The sequence below is a fragment of the Argentina anserina genome, chromosome 6, assembly GCF_933775445.1.
Source record: "Argentina anserina chromosome 6, drPotAnse1.1, whole genome shotgun sequence".
Taxonomy (NCBI): Eukaryota; Viridiplantae; Streptophyta; class Magnoliopsida; order Rosales; family Rosaceae; genus Argentina; species Argentina anserina.
Genome location: NC_065877.1, coordinates 35,235,852 through 35,253,832, shown reverse-complemented (window position 1 = coordinate 35,253,832; position 17,981 = coordinate 35,235,852). Strand labels below are relative to the sequence as shown.

The following is a 17,981-nucleotide window of genomic DNA, read 5'->3' as shown; positions in this document are numbered from 1 at the left end:
AAGTCTTGTGCATGATGCATGTTGAAGGGAAGATTATGACATCATTAGTATATGATGCCAGGGTACTTTGGGTATGCGGTCGAGAATTTCAGAGTGGTAGCAGTTGGTTTGCAAGCGAACTCCACCGGCCTTGAGCAATAGACAATCAGCAAAGAGACACATCCACCTATCAATTCTAGATCAGAATGCGTAATTAATGTATTCGCATAGGTACATCATACACCAACTCTCATCCCTTTCCTATCATTTATACTAATATAACCTTCTCCTGACATAAGCACAATGCAACGTACCCCATTTTGAACAAAACACCGAGACAAAGCTCAAGCGTGTATGCTCCAGCACTGCAGCAGATAAGAGAAAGTCCATTATGGGTCTGTACTACAGAGGCCCCCAAACTCTATATATATATATGTGTGTGTGTGTGTCTTGATATGTTCTTCTAGTAACCAACCAACTACGTTCAAGAGGATGATAACGACAGAAATGTGGTTGTGGTCTCAACTGGGGTCGCTGGGTTCAGTACTGGCAAGTATGATGTTTGCTTATGCTTAAGCCATGTTTCACTGATACTTTCCCCATCAGCTTAGGAGCCACATTCAAAGATATACCCAGAAATGGTTCGGGAGTCTGTACCCTTGCATCCAAATTTCCTTTTATGAATATGCCGGCGAGTTGCACAAACGCAGTGAAAGTGTTCACCGCCATCCAAAGCTACCTCAGCACCAAGTCGGCTACAGAAGCAAACCGACTCAAAGCAAAAGAAGTCAAGGGTAGCAAATCTTTAGTCCTTGTCATGGATGACAATGAAGATGTGACAGATGAATTCCAAGGCATTAAGCTATGGTGGGCTTCCAGAAAAATTGCATCTAGGCAATCTTCATCATTTCCTTTCTATGCTCAATCTGATGAGAAAAGACGTTATAAGCTCACATTCCACAGACGTCACCGGGATATCATCACAGAGTCTTATCTTGATCATGTGAGAAAAGAAGGCAAGGCAATAACAGTGAGACGTAGGCGAAGGAAGCTTTACATTAACAATCCTGCTTCTGGATATAAAACGAGGAAATGGAGCTCCATAGCCTTTGAACACCCTGCAACATTTGAGACCATAGCAATGGAGCTAAACAAGAAAGAGGAAATCATCAATGACCTCATGAAGTTCAGCAATGGAAAGGAGTACTATACGAAAATAGGGAAGCCTTGGAAGTGAGGTTATCTTCTGTATGGTCCACCAGGCACTGGTAAGTCCACTATGGTAGTTCCCATGTCTAACCTCATGAACTATGATGTTTATGATCTTGAGCTGACAACAGTGAAGAGCAACACTGATCTGAGAAAGTTGCTGATTGACACCCCGAGTAAGTCTATTATTGTGATTGAGGACATTGATTACCACTAATTATGTGGAGAAACTTGATCCAGCTCTTATAAGAAGAGTTAGGATGGACAAACATATTGAATTGTCTTATTATTGCTATGAAGAATTCAAAGTTCTTGCAAAGAACTACTTGGATTTAGATTCACATTAACTGTTTGAAAGTATTGGACGTTTGTTGGGGGAAATCAACATGACTCCAGCTGATGTAGCAGAGAATTTGATGCCTAAATCTGATATAGAGGATGTGGATTCTAGTTTGAAGAACTTGATTAAAGCTCTCGAGAATGCAAAGGAGGAGGGGGAGGCAAGAATGAAGGCTGAGGAAGAAGCAAAATTGAAAATGAAGGCAGAGAAAGCAGCGAAGAAAACAGAGGAGTCTGCTAAAGATGAAGAGAAATGTAACAAAACAGCTACACAAGATGCGGAAGAAAATGGAGCTGTATATTGTAAACGAGGATAGAGTTAAATCATCTGCACAACTACAACCTATTGTTCCATTATCCGATCCTGATCGCTGTGTTTTCCAATGTAAGAAGAATCATGTAATAGCCTAATAGGGATGTTCACCATTTTCATAGCAACAATCATTTTTATGCTTTTTGTTTCTCTGATTAAGATTTCATGTTGCATGCACGCATCAACTGTAGGTCTCTTGTGCCAGTAAAAGTTGAAATTCTACTATATGAATATACAGAAGTAGAATGCAAAAAAGCTTCATAGTTCAGGCAATTCTCAACTCTATGTGACTATTTAGATAGGAAAATAAATTCTCAAAGCATGCTACAAGGTTAAGTATCACTGTAACAGTATTATCAGAATGAGAAAACCCTAAAGAGCTAACCATGAACAGTAGTACACAGTACACTTCCGATCATTCAATCTCCATCGACCCTCTCTGCTTTCTCTGGTAAATGATCTCCATCTGTCATGAATCCAATCATGAATCAGAGTTGGTGCCGTACAACTCGCCGGAGGAGTATCTGAGATGGTCCCGGCGGCGTCCGACCGGGTCGTGAATTGCCGCGGGAGAGAGATCAGTGAAACATTGATTTAGTTCGAGTCTTGTTCTGTCTGTTTTTAAGTTTTTTTGTTGTTAAGGTGGACCCTTCTGCCCGACTAGGCCCATAATTTCATGTTTCGCCCAACCCGCTAAGGCCCAACAAGGGTCCCTCTCCATCTTTTTTCCAAATCCAAAACATACCGCGAAGTCGCTTTCATTTTCAAATGTGCCTGTTGTAGAGTTAGGTTGTAAAATTTTCATCTTTCAATTTTCTGCATACATGTTCTTGATCAACCCTAAGACCATAGAAAAGTGAAATTGTGGATGAACCTATATCTTTGATTAAGGAGAAGAATAGTTCAAGAAAGAATGGTATTGATGCTGAAATGAAGGATTATGACGTCATTAGGTTCTGATGTCATGGTCTTAATAATTTTCTACTAGTTTCCAAGGAACTTCCTAGTAGTTTACAGTAGGTTTACGTAACCCAGTTGCAAGAAAAAGGAGTCCAAATAGCCTTTGGCGACTCTTAGATCTTAAGCATGGAGACAAATTCACCAGCATGTTAGCTTATTGTATTCACATAGACAAAGCATGCTTATTGTATTCACTTGGCCACAACATGTTTATCGTATTCACATAGACACGTACTACACCGACTCATCCTCACACTTTTTCCCTACAAAACAACAGAACCTTCACCTAAACATTCACATAATTGCAGCGCATCCCATTCTGAACAAACACACTAGCACAGAAGAAGACTGAGAGTTGAAGCATGTATGCTCCAGCAGACCTGTTTGCAAATCTAGGTTCCACAATTGGTGCCTTTCTGTTTGCGTGGACAATCTTTCAACAATTTTTCCCTCACCAACTTCGAAACCACATCGAAAAATACTCACAGAGATTGGTGGGATATGTTTACCCTTACATACAAATCACCTTCAATGAGTTGACAGGAGAGCGTCTGATGCGCAGTGAGGCCTATGCTTCCATTGAGAACTACTTGAGCTCCAAGTCTTCGACGCAAGCTAAGCGGCTCAAGGGTGACATCAAGACTAACCAGTCTCTTGTTCTGAGCATGGATGACCATGAAGAAGTTGCTGATGAGTATAAAGGAGTTCAAGTCTGGTGGGCTTCTGGTAAGAACATATCGAAATCTCAGTCACTTTCTTACATCCCTGTAAATGATGAGAAGAGGTATTACAAGCTCACTTTCCACAAAAGAAACAGGGATCTCATAGTTGGGCCTTACTTGGCTCATGTATTGAAAGAGGGTAATGATATCAAAGTGAGGAACAGGCAAAGGAAGCTTTATACTAACAATGGGTCACATTGGAGCCATGTGGTTTTTCAGCACCCAGCAACATTTCAGACACTGGCAATGGAGCCAGAGGAGAAGAAGGACATCATTGAGGACTTGATGGCATTTAGCAAAGCTGAAGAGTTTTATGCAAGAATTGGGAGAGCTTGGAAAAGAGGGTATTTACTTTATGGCCCTCCAGGAACTGGGAAGTCCACAATGATTGCTGCCATGGCCAATCTCTTAGGGTATGATCTCTATGATCTAGAATTGACTGCAGTCAAGGACAACACTGAACTGAGGAGGCTGCTGATTGAAACATCAAGCAAGTCGATTATTGTAATCGAGGACATTGATTGCTCACTCGATCTCACAGGCCAGAGGAGGAAGCAGAGGAAAGAGAAAGGGGATGATGCGGAAGAGAAAGATCCGAGCGAGAAGGTTCCTAAAGAAGAAAGGGAAGGCAAGCCTAGTCAGGTCACACTTTCTGGGCTTCTTAATTTCATTGATGGGTTGTGGTCGGCTTGCAGAGGAGAAAGGCTCATAGTATTCACAACCAATCATGTCGAAAAACTTGATGCAGCATTGATTCGAAAAGGAAGGATGGACAAGCACATAGAAATGTCATACTGTAACTTTGAATCATTCAAGGTGTTGGCTAGGAACTACCTCAAGCTTGAAGCACACAGTCTGTTTCCCAGAATCTGTGATTTGCTGGGTGAAGTTAATATGACTCCAGCTGATGTAGCAGAGTATTTGATGCCCAAGACACTTTCTGGGGAAGTTGAAATCTGCCTGGAGAATTTGATACAAGCTCTTGAGGATGAGAAAGAGAAGATATCATCAACTGGAGTGGAAGTAAAGGATCAAGACAAAGGATCATGTGATCAGAAATAGAGGGTTTTGTCTCGTGTTTTGAGCTTTATCTAGAATTCTGTAACTGAGTAACTCCACATTTGAGATTTCTGAAAAGCAATCAATTCATCTCGTTTCCAAATTCTATGGTAGAACCGTTGAAGTCATATCTTGCTAGGCCAATACGTACTGCATCTATGCTCACTATACAAATGACTTGACTCACTTAACAGGTATTTTTACCAACAGTTGTGTCGATTGTTTTTTTTTTTATTAAAAAGTGGACCTAAAACCCGAAAATAAAAAATACATAGATTAAATATTAAAACAGACTTATGTGAAACTACATTTAGCAACATATATCAGATCGTCTAAGAAAATATGCGCAACATGTGCAGGTAAATCAACAAACTCAATCAATCTCAACTCATGAGAAATATTTTTTTTTGACTAAAATATCAGCAACTATGACTCATATTCTCATAAAATATGAGTCAAATTTGTGTCGATTATTTAAGAAAGGCAGAAAGGGTAACAGTTAGGACTCATACTCGTAAAATATGAGTCAAATTTCCCAACTGTCCTTTGAAATTGTTTAAGGAGTTTCTTTCATTTGCACCCAATACTAATAATCATAGACTAAAAAGATTATATTAGGTGATTGAATGTGTCTTTTTCTTAATCATACTCATGCGCCCAGCTGTCAAATAGAGAAGTCTCATACTGTCACGATTCATGAGTTTCGATCAGTACATCAAAAGTTGATATAAACAAATTACTTCCAAAATTCTCATGTCTGCTTATGAAAAATAGAAAATCTAAAATTAGGCCATTGTTATTAGATCACTTGTTCATATATACTTCATAGCATTACACTTGACTAATGGGATGAGGCCTCTAGACCCATGGAATTTTAAGGTTCATCGTCTCAAGACTTGAAAATACCGTAACATTCCAACCCTATCAATTTGTTGTCGTTATCACTGCAAGATCACATGAAAACACACATAATAGTCCTCTCTGCAAAGTCACTTCGCCAGCAAGAAATCATACAAATAATAATCTTTCTGCACTAAGAATCAAAAGTATTAAAAGCCAAGATAGATAATTGATAGATTGAAATCAAATTTCAAATCTAAGGCTCTAATTTCAGCAAACCCGTGATCGTATCGATCAAGCTTAACTCCAAACTTGTATGTAAGTATCTAACCCCAATTGCTTAAACCCACAACGAATCAAAAACAAACGCACATGAGCCATTGACTTGAATAGCTCAGTATCCCAAAACACAACGTTGAAAACAACATGGTCTGAGGTGGGGGACAACTGATTAGTATGAGCCCTATCTTTGCAAAGATGACACGCATAAATCGAGAAATTGTCCAAATTATATGATTCATGTTTTGTTATTAGTTTGCACATGCACTATGTCTTGGATTAGGTCTGGCATAAGATGTATAATGAAGAGAACACAATACGTATGTTTGGTTCTAAGATTGTCGATTTTTCATTCAGTAGCTTCACAAAAGTTAATAATATTGCTCATCACCCCACTTATAGCTCTGACACAGTAATAAGCCATTGTTATTTTCCTGGTTCATGGTTTGAGGGTTCCTTGTTATGGTTCAAGATTGTATGACTTTAGAGTGAATTGGTGTTGCTTTTGGATGATGTGTGTACCGTTACTGAATAATAAATCCTTGTTCTTCGGATATTTTTTTTTTTGGGTATCAGTAGTAACACCCTATTGATTAACGAAGGAGGCCAAAATTGCATGGTGTGGTAGTATCTTTTTATACCTATCTAATGGTTTGGTGTTTAGAATTCTTTTTAACATGCCAAGCACGATTGTAGTTGCAAAGAAACATGATCAGAAGTTCAGAACCATATATAATATATTCAGATGCTAATGGTTATGTTATAGCCGAAGACGAATATTTATGGATACAATATATATCTGGTATCAAATTTAACTCACATAGCATATGACCAAACCTGCAATTGGTGTATTACCAAATCTTCAATATGTATTTGATTCAAGCATATGGCATATGACCTGACATTAGATTTGGGACAAACCATTGGTTTAAATGCATGGTGTCTTACACTACATGGGTATGCCATCATTGCCATATGTATGATGTGGGTTAGGTTACTATTATGAATACGTTATAGAATTTCTATATAACTTGTACGTACATGCCAAGTTGCGTTGTACGCACTGTACCATGACAATTTTACTGATAATAGTACTTATAGGTCTCTTCTTTTTAGGATACTTTAATCCCAACAATTTTACTGCTAAGGTTAGTACTTATAGGTCTCTTCTTTTAGGATACTTTAATCCCAACAAGGAGTAGTTTGTCAAATTTCGAGGGCGAAAATTTCTAAAAGAGGTCAGAGGCCCCAAAAGTAATTAAAGTATCAATCTTGTTATTGTAGTGATTACTAAGTATTGTTGAATAAAATAAAAGAATGATATATATTCATAAATAGGATAAAAAAAACTGATAAGCCGACCAAACAAATAGATAAGTAACGAAAGGAGAGGCAGTGGAAGCCTATCCTGCTTACAGATGGGAGCACTGATTTTTGGAATGTAGTACAAAATTTAATGTTAACTAAAATATTAAAAATTAGTCTAAATTTTAACATATATGCCTTATAGAAATTTAAAATACATACTACATGTCAATATGCTCATACATATTAATTTCCTAGGTTCCACGTCATTAGACGGGAGGAAAAAGAAAATCCCTCTTTGCTCTCCCGACCGATCGTTTGTAGAGAGAGGATGTTTTTTTCTTTCTTCCTTTTGCTTGGACTACGATCGGAGTAGCAAGAATGATAGAAAATATCTTCTTTCTCCCTCACTCCTAGCTCCTAGTACAGTGATGGCAGAAGGCATCAAGCTTCCAACGTAAGGGTAAATCTATGGCAATAGGGTTGGGATGTTACAAATATCATCATCTCATAGCTTATTAAGTAATTATATGATTGAAGTAATAAAGGACCAGAACGAATACTCTAGCTTTTAGAATGAAATAGAGGGTTCATATCACGGCTGGAAGTAAGGAATGAAAAATCGAAATTATATATTTTCTCATCAAATGATATATCCTTCACATACTAGCTTAATCTCGTCTGATATTTTGAAAATTTCCCGATTAAAACTCAATCAAGCTTTTGAGGGGAATCAAAACCCTAATGCTTCATTTGCAAAAGCAAATATGTAGCAAACTCTACCACACGTACTTATTGTTGTCTATGACACTTTTTAATATATATGCCATTCTATGTCTCAACGAAGGACTAAAATTCAAATAAAACCACAACTATAGTTGTTGAGGGGAATCAAACCATGTTCACCTCCATCCAAAATGAATCACTTAGTCAATTCTACTAAGTCAATTTCTATTATATTTTGCACCACTACTCATATCGTTTTTTTTTTCTCAAGTTCTAAATATATTAGCATCAAATTCCAAATATATTAGTGAGTAAGGCTTTGTTGATGTTCTTTTTTCTTCCTTGTTGGTAAGCATACTAATATTATTAATATTAATTCTTATATAATTTCATGTGTAATGTATTATATGTATATAAGGCGTGATGTCTTAGCTCCATTTGGGTTCTTAGCTATCAATATATATATATATATATATATATATATATATATTTAAAGTAAATTTTTAATAATTCTTAACGATTTATTTCACTTTAAATTACTATAACTCACTATAAACTAATAGTTATATAATAATTACTTATGAAATATAGTAGATAATTGATCAGCTTAACATCTCTCGAAATTTCATTCAAAATTACCATGTTTTTATTTAAATTTCTATCAATTTACTCAATTATTTTTTTAAATCGATATTTTCTGAAATTTCCGTCGAAATTTTCAATTTTCAGACCCTCGATATTTGCATCCTCGCCAAAATTGTATTCCTTGGCTGGAAGGATGGGGCTATCATGCACGCATATATATCCTCTCTATCGATCTATTAATTTGGAAATTCTGAAGATGTTTGATTTTTCCACACAATCAACACGTACTGTGTTTGATATATATTGGAAATTGCATATGCCATGAAATTACAATCATATAAAGTCTTTGTTATAAAAAACATTCCTTTTCAATTTAATATATTAATGTCCAATACTTGATCATCTCTTATAAACTTAAATGGTAGTGACTTAAGTCTTCGATTATTCGGAAATATGACTGGGAAATTATACGCCGAAGTATTTCCTCGAGACCTTCCTCGGCAATTTCTCCATGACTTCGCCGTTCGGTGGGCAATCCAATTGATCAGTCAAAACCTTCTAGTGTAAGGAATCAGGCCAGACCATGATCATCAACAACTAATCGAGCGCTCTAGCTGGCCAAACTCTCACATTCCATGCTTCTTTTCTTCCGGCCCTTTTGCTTTTGAGTGGAAAATATATATCCAATAGTAACTGATCGAGAATCGCGTCATGGACTGTAACGAAGGTCTCTAGGAAATTGTCTTTCTGATTATTAATATCGGTAAACCAACGGAAGAGATCGATGGAACGTGAATCGCATGGCACTAATTAAGTATGTAATCTGACAATGTGAACGACCAATGAGATGGGTGTCTGAACAATTAGCGGTCATCGATCAGGTACCATTTAGTCATTCAGATATATCTTCTACATCAATTACACCGCTAAAGTACCAGCACTGACAAACTTTAACAGAGCGTGGGGTCTACGCGCTGATTACATACATTTGCAGTCTTGTTCGGTTATTCCTCAGTGTTCTTCGTCTCCATTAATCTTCTTAGTTCTCAGTCAAGATGATCAAAACCCAATGAATAAATTCCCAAACTAGCAGATAACATAACTGATTTGAATATTTGAGTGAGTTAATTTCACATCAAATCCTACTAATCATTTGAATGATTTCATCAACCCGCCGAGAAACAAACCACATATCAATTACCTCGATCTCCTTGTTCAGTTCTTTCGACACATAGGGCAGGCACAAGCCAAATTGATACGAGTTCCTTCCATAAAAACCCAATCTGCATATTTGTAGTGGAGATCCCAGAGCTAGATATGTGGTTTTCTGAACAGTATCGAGACACACCATCCTCACGAATTCTGAGATCGATGAGAAGATATGGTCCTCTTTTTTATCTGATCTATTAATCTCTGTAGAGAGAGAGAGAGAGAGAGAGAGAGAGAGAGAGAGAGAGGCTAGCTAGCTAGCTTGCGGCTATATAAAGTTGTTAAAGAGTCCCTGAAAACCATAAACATTGAGTGAAATCGAGAAACAAAAGACTGACGGATTCTATGTTGCAGGAGAGCTAGATGGTAGCTAAGAACGTGTTAGGGAATGCGGAATAATGAACTGAAGAATGGAAATCGAAATAACTCACAACCACAAGCGAAAATAAAATGAAAGAGAACACCAGGATTTAACGTGGTTCGGCAAAATGCATACGTCCACGGGTAGCAACAATAAAGAACCTCCACTATACGAAGAAAGGTTACACCGAGAGAAACACTACTTCAAGACTCACACTTGAAGGGATACACTATCACACACTTTATTTTGCCACACACACAAAACTCTCTACTTGGAGTTTTCTCTCTATCTCTCACTCTTGATCACACACAAGATGATCTCTCCCTTATTGTTCTTATATGTCTATTGCACCACTTCTCATGCCTTTATATATGCAAACATCTTTGTGCAATTCATGCATTTGCATGTAACATGCATAGAAGCAAAGTCAATATTCTTCCTTGATTCATGATCAATGTTGGCATGCCCATCAATGCATTCTTCTTTCTTTGTCAAACAAATCAACCACCTACCACCATAAGGTTGTAGATTTATTTCTTACCTTCAACAAAGGTTGCTCCAAGTTTCAACAAAACCAACTCCACCAATTAATGGGTCACCAAAGCAATAGGTGTGCTTGATTTACTCATGTGAACATCACATAGTTTTCACACCTCCATTAGGGAGGGATTGACCCTATCAATCTCCCCCTCCCGACTTAGATGGAGGGATGCGCCATTCCAGACGCGCTTCTGCAGAACTCGAACTTCTCCTTCGGTAGAGACTTCGTCATCATATCTGAACTGTTCTTGTCTGTATGAATTTTCTTCAGCAGCATTTCCTTAGCTTCCAGCACATCACGTATCCAGTGATACCTCACATCAATGTGTTTTGACCTCGAGTGAAAACTCGAATTCTTGCTCAAGTGAATCGCGCTTTGACTGTCACAATGCAAGACAAACTCTTGTTGTGTATGACCCAATTCCTGTAGGAATCTCTTTAACCACAAAATATCTTTGCACGCTTCTGTAGCTGGAATATACTCTGCTTCTGTAGTTGACAAAGCAACACATTTTTGTAGCTTTGATTGCCACGAGACAGCTCCCCCTGAAAACGTGATCAGGTATCCGGATGTGGACTTTCTCGTGTCAATATCCCCAGCCATATCTGCATCTGTGTATCCAACTAGTTCAGACTTGCCACTTCCAAAGCATAGAGTCATCTTTGAGGTTCCTCGCAAGTATCTCAGAATCCACTTGACAGCATTCCAGTGCTCCTTGCCTGGATTAGATAAGAATCTGCTAACAACACCAACTGCATGTGTTATGTCTGGTCTAGTACAAACCATCGCATACATCAAGCTCCCTACTGCTGAGGCATATGGCATTGTTGCCATTTCTTTCTCCTCCTTCTGACTCATAGGACTCTGCTTTGAGATGAGCTTCATGTGACTAGCAAGTGGAGTAGCAACTGGTTTTGCTTTCTCCATGTGGAAACGCTCTAGTACCTTCTTAATGTACTTTTCTTGTGATAACCACAATTTCTTGTTCCCACGATCACGGGCAATCTCCATGCCCAAAATCTGCTTGGCTGGTCCCAAATCCTTCATATCAAAGGACTTTGATAAATCTGTCTTTAACTGCTGAATCATAGCAGTATTTTTGCCAACAATTAACATATTATCTACATAAAGTAGTAAGATGATAAAATTACCTCAAGCGGGTTGTTGAATATAAACACATGGATCTGCTGACATTCTTTTGCACCCATGACTCACCATGAAAGAGTCAAACTTCTTATACCATTGTCTTGGTGCTTGCTTCAATCCGTACAGGCTTTTCTTCAACTTGCAAACCATATGCTCATTTCCATTGACTTCGAAGCCTTCTGGTTGCTCTATATATATTTCTTCATCTAAATCACCATGAAGAAATGCAGTCTTCACGTCCATCTGCTCCACCTCTAGATCCATGCTCGCAGCCATGCCCAAAATGACTCTAATCGAAGTCATCTTGACAACAGGTGAGAAAATCTCATCAAAATCAATTCCTTCTTTTTGGCTGAATCCTTTGACAACTAAGCGAGCCTTGAATTTTGTCAGTTTCTCATTCTCATCTCGCTTTAACTTGAACACCCACTTGTTCTTGAGTGCTTTTCGGCCTTTAGGAAGCTTTATCAACTCATAGGTGTCGTTCTTTAGTAAAGACTCCATCTCAGACTCCATGGCTAGCCTCCATTTGTCGTGGTCTTGATGAATTTTTGCTTCCCTGTAACTTTCAGGCTCTCCGTCACTGGTCAGAAGGATGTAATTTGCATAAGGATCATCTCCATCATTAGTCACCAAAATATATTGAGATGATGGATACTTGGTGGATGGAATTTGCCTCCTGGTGCTTCTACGAACAACTACTTGATTATTCACATGCTGCTCCCCCTGATCAAACTCCCCTTCATCTTCGACTTCAGCATCTCCCGTGTCAGGTACATTTTCAACTCTATCACCTTGCAGCCCAACGTTGTATTCATGCTGCAATGGTGAATCATAAATGCGACTATCACTTGTTGCATTTGGTAGTACCTTTTTGTCGAAATCTGCAATAGATTGGTCTTCATGGAACACCACATCTCTGCTTCTTATGAATTTCTCCGTCTTTGGATTCCACAACCGGTAGCCAAACTCTTCTTCACCATAGCCGACAAATATGCATGGTGTCGCCTTGTCATCCAACTTTTTCCTATGCTCTTTGGATACAAGTGCGAATGCTTTACATCCAAATACTCTTAAATGTGAGTAGGATGCATCTTTCCCGGTCCAGACTTCATTTGGAGTCTTAAATTCCAAAGGTACACACGGTGCTCTGTTGATTAGGTAGCACGCAGTCTTCACAGCTTCTCCCCAAAATTCTTTTGATAATTTTGCCATCTTCAACATGCATCTGACTTTCTCCATAATGGTACGATTCATCCGCTCTGCTACGCCATTATGTTGAGGGGTGCCAGGAACTGTCTTCTCATGTCTGATGCCATGCTTTGCACAATAATCTCTAAATTCGTGCGATATGTACTCTCCGCCATTGTCACTACGAAGACACTTGAATTTTCTTCCAGTCTCCCTTTCCACACATAGTGTGGAAAATTGTAAATGTCTGGAACACCTGGTCTTTAGATTTCAACAAATACACCCAAACCTTTCGTGAAGCATCATCGATATAAGTAACAAAATACTTATGCATACCTAATGATTCTTCTTCTATCGGGCCACACACATCTGAATGTACAAGATCTAGAATATTTTCTTTCCTAGTGAAAGTCTTTGAAAAACTAATTTTCTTATGCTTGCCATATAAACAATAATCACAAGAGTCTAGTGAGTTACCTTTGGTAACAGGAATTAGTGACTTCTTTGCCAACAACTGCAGTCCTTTCTCACTCATGTGGCCAAGACGTCTATGCCACAAACTTGGAGAAGATTCCTCAACTGCATTCAACTCACTCTTGCATATCTTTCCATAAGTCTTGTAGAGTGTGCAACACATTTTTCCTTTGGCAACTACAAGAGATCCCTTGGTAAGCTTCTACTTTCCATCACCACCATGATGATGAAAGCCTTGTCGATCAAGTACACTAGTTGACATAAGATTGAGACGTAGACCAGGAACATGTCTCACATCTTTCAACAATAATTGACAGCCCACATATGTCTGCAAGCAAATATCTCCAATCCCAGCAATATTGGAGTAGCTGTCATTGCCCATCTTCACTTTACCAAAGTCACCTGCTTTGTATGTAGTGAAGAACTCTACGTGAGAGGTGGCATGAAACGAGGCTCCAGAATCAACGATCAATTGAACTCCAGGATTATCAACTAGTAGACATTCACCTCCAAGTGACAAGAACTCACACTCATCATGAGACACCGCAGCAGCAACATTGTTTGTGTCCTCCTTTTGTTGATGAGTAGCGTCTTCTCTAGCTTCTTTGAATTCCCGCTTCAATTTGTTACAATTTTTCTTCATGTGGCCTGGAAGACCACAATGATGACACTTTCCGTTGAACCTTGTTCTGGATTTGCTCATACTCCTTTCGTGACCTCTGGGTCCCTTGCTTTTGCTCCTTCCTCTCCTCTCCGCAACGAAGAATTTACCATTTTCTGAGCTTGATGAAGAACTCCTTCTTGTTTCTTCGTTCAACATATTATCTTTAATATTTTCCATAGATAATACACCATTTGGAGCAGAGTTACTTACAGTGACAACAAATGTCTCCCAGCTATCTGGTAACGACCCGAGCAGCAGCAACGCTTGTAACTCATCATCAATCTTCATGCTCATCGTGGCTAATTGATTGAGTACACTCTGAAAGTTGTTGAGGTGCTCGGTCACTCGAACGCCTCCCCGATACTTCATGTTGACGAGCTCTTTAATGAGAAAAGCTTTCTTGGCAGTAGTCTTTTTCTCAAATAAGGACTCCAGCTTCAACCAAAGCTCATGCGCGCTGGTTTCATTGGCAACATGGTGAAACACACTATCGTCCACCTATTCACGAATATGACCGATGGCTTTGCGGTTCATTTTCGTCCAAATTGCTGGTGAAATCTCACTTGGCTTGGCATCGTCTCCCTCGATCGGCTCATGCAAATCTTTGCAATAGAGAATATCCTCCATTCTCGGCTTCCAGGTAATCCAGTTGGAGTGGTTGAGTCTGATCATGGTACTTCGTGATCCTTCCATTCTAGCAGCTCCCAGTCAGAACCAGGAACTCTGATACCACTGTTAGGGAATGCGGAAGAATGAACTGAAGAATGGAAATCGAAATAACTCACAACCACAAGCGAAAATAAAATGAAAGAGAACACCAGGATTTAACGTGGTTCGGCAAAGTGCCTACGTCTACGGGTAGCAACAATAAAGAACCTCCACTATACGAAGAAAGGTTACGCCGAGAGAAACACTACTTCAAGACTCACACTTGAAGGGATACACTCTCACACACTTTATTTTGCTACACACACAAAACTCTCTACTTGGAGTTTTCTCTCTATCTCTCACTCTTGATCACACACAAGATGATCTCTCCCTTATTGTTCTTCTATGTCTATTGCACCACTTCTCATGCCTTTATATATGCAAACATCTTTGTGCAATTCATGCATTTGCATGTAACATGCATAGAAGCAAAATCAATATTCTTCCTTGATTCATGATCAATGTTGGCATGCCCATCAATGCATTCTTCTTTCTTTGTCAAACAAATCAACCACCTACCACCATAAGGTTGTAGATTTGTTTCTTACCGTCAACAAAGGTTGCTCCAAGTTTCAACAAAACCAACTCCACCAATTAATGGGTCACCAAAGCAATAGGTGTGCTTGATTTACTCATGTGAACATCACAAAGTTTTCACACCTCCATTAGGGAGCGATTGACCCTATCAGAACGTACCATTGCAACCCTTTCGCTTTTTATTCGAGCAACTCGAGCTAGAGTATATAACTTCCCTGCGCACATGTGAGAGAGAGAGAGAGAGAGAGAGAGAGAGAGAGAGGCTAGGGTTTCTTGTCGCAGGGGAGATGGCACCGGCTACCGAGCTCATGCAAGCAGTGCCAATTAATTATTCGAATGCTTCTAATGGCAATTAGCAAGGAATTAATTGATATAATGAGTATGAGCAGCAAGTAGCTAGTGCCATCATCCTGCGACAGCAAACCCCGCGGCTTATGGTAACTGGCCACAGCCGATCAATCGATCATTTTGTTTTTTTGTTTTGTTTTGTTAACATGATCATTTCTTTGCTTGAAGCTTGTATCCCCTAATTGTTTTGTTTTGTTAACATGCAAATTAAACTCGATTTTCATTTACATTCTCAATATCCAAATCATGATGTATATATTTTTCTTTGAATAAAAAAGCATGATGTATATATGTATGTGTAGAGTTCTCTCTCTCTCTCTCTCTCTCTCTCTCTCTCTCTCTCTCTCTCTATATATATATATATATATATATATATTTATATTTATATCCTGCCCGAATAGATTTATATGCATACTTCATTAGTTCTACTGTATTTTATTATCTAGAAATTATAATGAACAACTTTGCAATTGCTTTAACAATGACAACAACAGGAATTTAACTATTTCGACAACTTAACGAGCATATTTGTATATCTACGTACATGTATATATATTATGATGTTATTGTACTATCTTGCTTGTAAGAAATATAAAACCAGAACCCATGTCAGTTGTATTACACGAGTGTCATTTTGTCAGCACAACTAATAATTGTGGTAAGGTCGTTCCAACTACAACATGTTTCATTACTTTCATACTTTCATTTGTATTGTTCTATTAACATATATAAAAATAAAATTAACAGCTTCCCCTTGTGGAAGTATGATTGTTTTAGCTAGGCACATCTATTTCATATATTAACTACCAGATGCAATATGCCCATACTAGTTGTTAACTGATAAGAGGTACTATAAAGTTAAATCTAGTTCAATTCATGTATATTTGAACTATCATGATTGGAATTGGTCAATCATAATCCATTTGGAATTAATTAACTTTGTTAATCATCCAGATGATGTCATAATTATGAAGAAATATAAGGACATTATGTAAGTGATGAATATATATATGATAATTTCAATCTTTGGTAGATCGATCTCTATCTAGCTAGCTAGCTGTTTTGTGTTTACAAATCATGAACATATCATCGATTCTTATTTGAGCCAAATACATGTTCTTCGCTATAATATCGATATTTTCTTGAGATTCTCTAATGACACACACACACACACACACACACACACACACACACACACACACACACACACACACACACACACACACACACACACACACACACACACGCGCACACATAACTTAATTGGCCGTTTAATTTGTTTTTAACCTAGCTACATGGCTATATATGTTCATCATCTTTGTGCCTTATCCATGAGCTAGGTTTGTATCAACTTCTAATTCATAATCCTCTAGGCTTTGGCTACTAGTTGCTTCCTCGGATATAAGTCATTTAAAAACTTATCCGGCCAATTGAGGTTTTATTTTGGAGTTTGCCCTGGTTCCTTGTGATAATTTCCCAATATAAACAAATCAAATCCGTACTATCGTTAAAAAAAAAATCAAGAAAGAAAACAGTGCGTACTACTGTGAGACTGTGAGTTTCAATGCCTATATATATATAACCCTAATAAAGCAGCATCTCTATATATCTCGGGGTTTCAGAGAAATGAAAGACCATTAGTACTCCAAATACAGTACGTAGTAGTAGCAATTAATTACTAATTAAGATTGAGATCGATCGATGAGTAGGGACTTCTGTCGCAGGAGAGATGGCGCCATATGCATTTTGTGTCAATATATAGAATGCAGAGGGCTTCATCTCTCTTCGACGGAAGCCCCTCGATTCGATTCATATTCTGTTATCCATATATGCAGCTGGAACCAAAGAAAAACCGATCCAATTAAGAGCCATCTCTTAAACCCCTATATATGAAAGGGGCAAGGTGAATTGCGACTTCTCGGCTAGGCATGCATATAACAGGATTGAAGCAGTTAGCAATTCATATAACTGTACGCCCTGAGGCATATACAAACCCGGCCTAATTTCTTTCGATCTCCATGTTAGCAAATGCATAAGTAACCTAGCTTTGCTGTCCAAGTTTCAACTTTCAACAGTGTGAACTGGTTCACAGTTGAGGGGGTCAATCTTCAAGGACTCGTGCATGCCTAGCCTGGATATAGTAAGTATGTATTAGCTAATAGAAGTTCAAATAGATACTCGCTGACTGTCGATATTTATACACCTTTAAATTAAGATCAAGTATTTGGGAAGACAATATATATTTTTGGCTTATATATAAGTAGGTCTGAATGAGAGAATACGAGGAACTTATAGCTAGGAAAGTGATCAATGAAGAGAACTGAGAATAGCATGAATTGACCGATTAACTTTTCTCTAGTTATGGTTAATTAATGAGTAATTGAGCTAGTCAAAAGTCATGCATGGAGGTGATGGAGTACCCAATTACCTCTGATTTAATCGATTCATGTCCATGTGTGATGTGTTCGCACTTGCCACTTGATCAT

The 17,981-nt window shown here is 38.3% G+C and overlaps 1 protein-coding gene and 1 pseudogene across 1 annotated transcript; both read left to right on the top strand.

Annotated features, from left to right (window-relative positions):
• Nucleotides 1-417: 417 nt before the first annotated feature.
• Nucleotides 418-2,422, top strand: LOC126798730 (AAA-ATPase ASD, mitochondrial-like; annotated as a pseudogene).
• Nucleotides 2,423-2,996: 574 nt separating this feature from the next.
• On the top strand, nucleotides 2,997-4,689 carry LOC126798729 (AAA-ATPase ASD, mitochondrial-like). The gene has a single exon (XM_050525770.1). It carries the CDS (start codon nucleotides 3,163-3,165, stop codon nucleotides 4,582-4,584), a length of 1,422 nt encoding a protein of 473 aa, XP_050381727.1. The 5' UTR covers nucleotides 2,997-3,162; the 3' UTR covers nucleotides 4,585-4,689.
• Nucleotides 4,690-17,981: the final 13,292 nt, after the last annotated feature.

What these genes read in the sequence shown, in the direction of transcription:
- LOC126798729 (XM_050525770.1), top strand. Translation starts at nt 3,163, where the DNA reads ATGTATGCTCCAGCAGACCTGTTTGCAAATCTAGGTTCCACAATTGGT.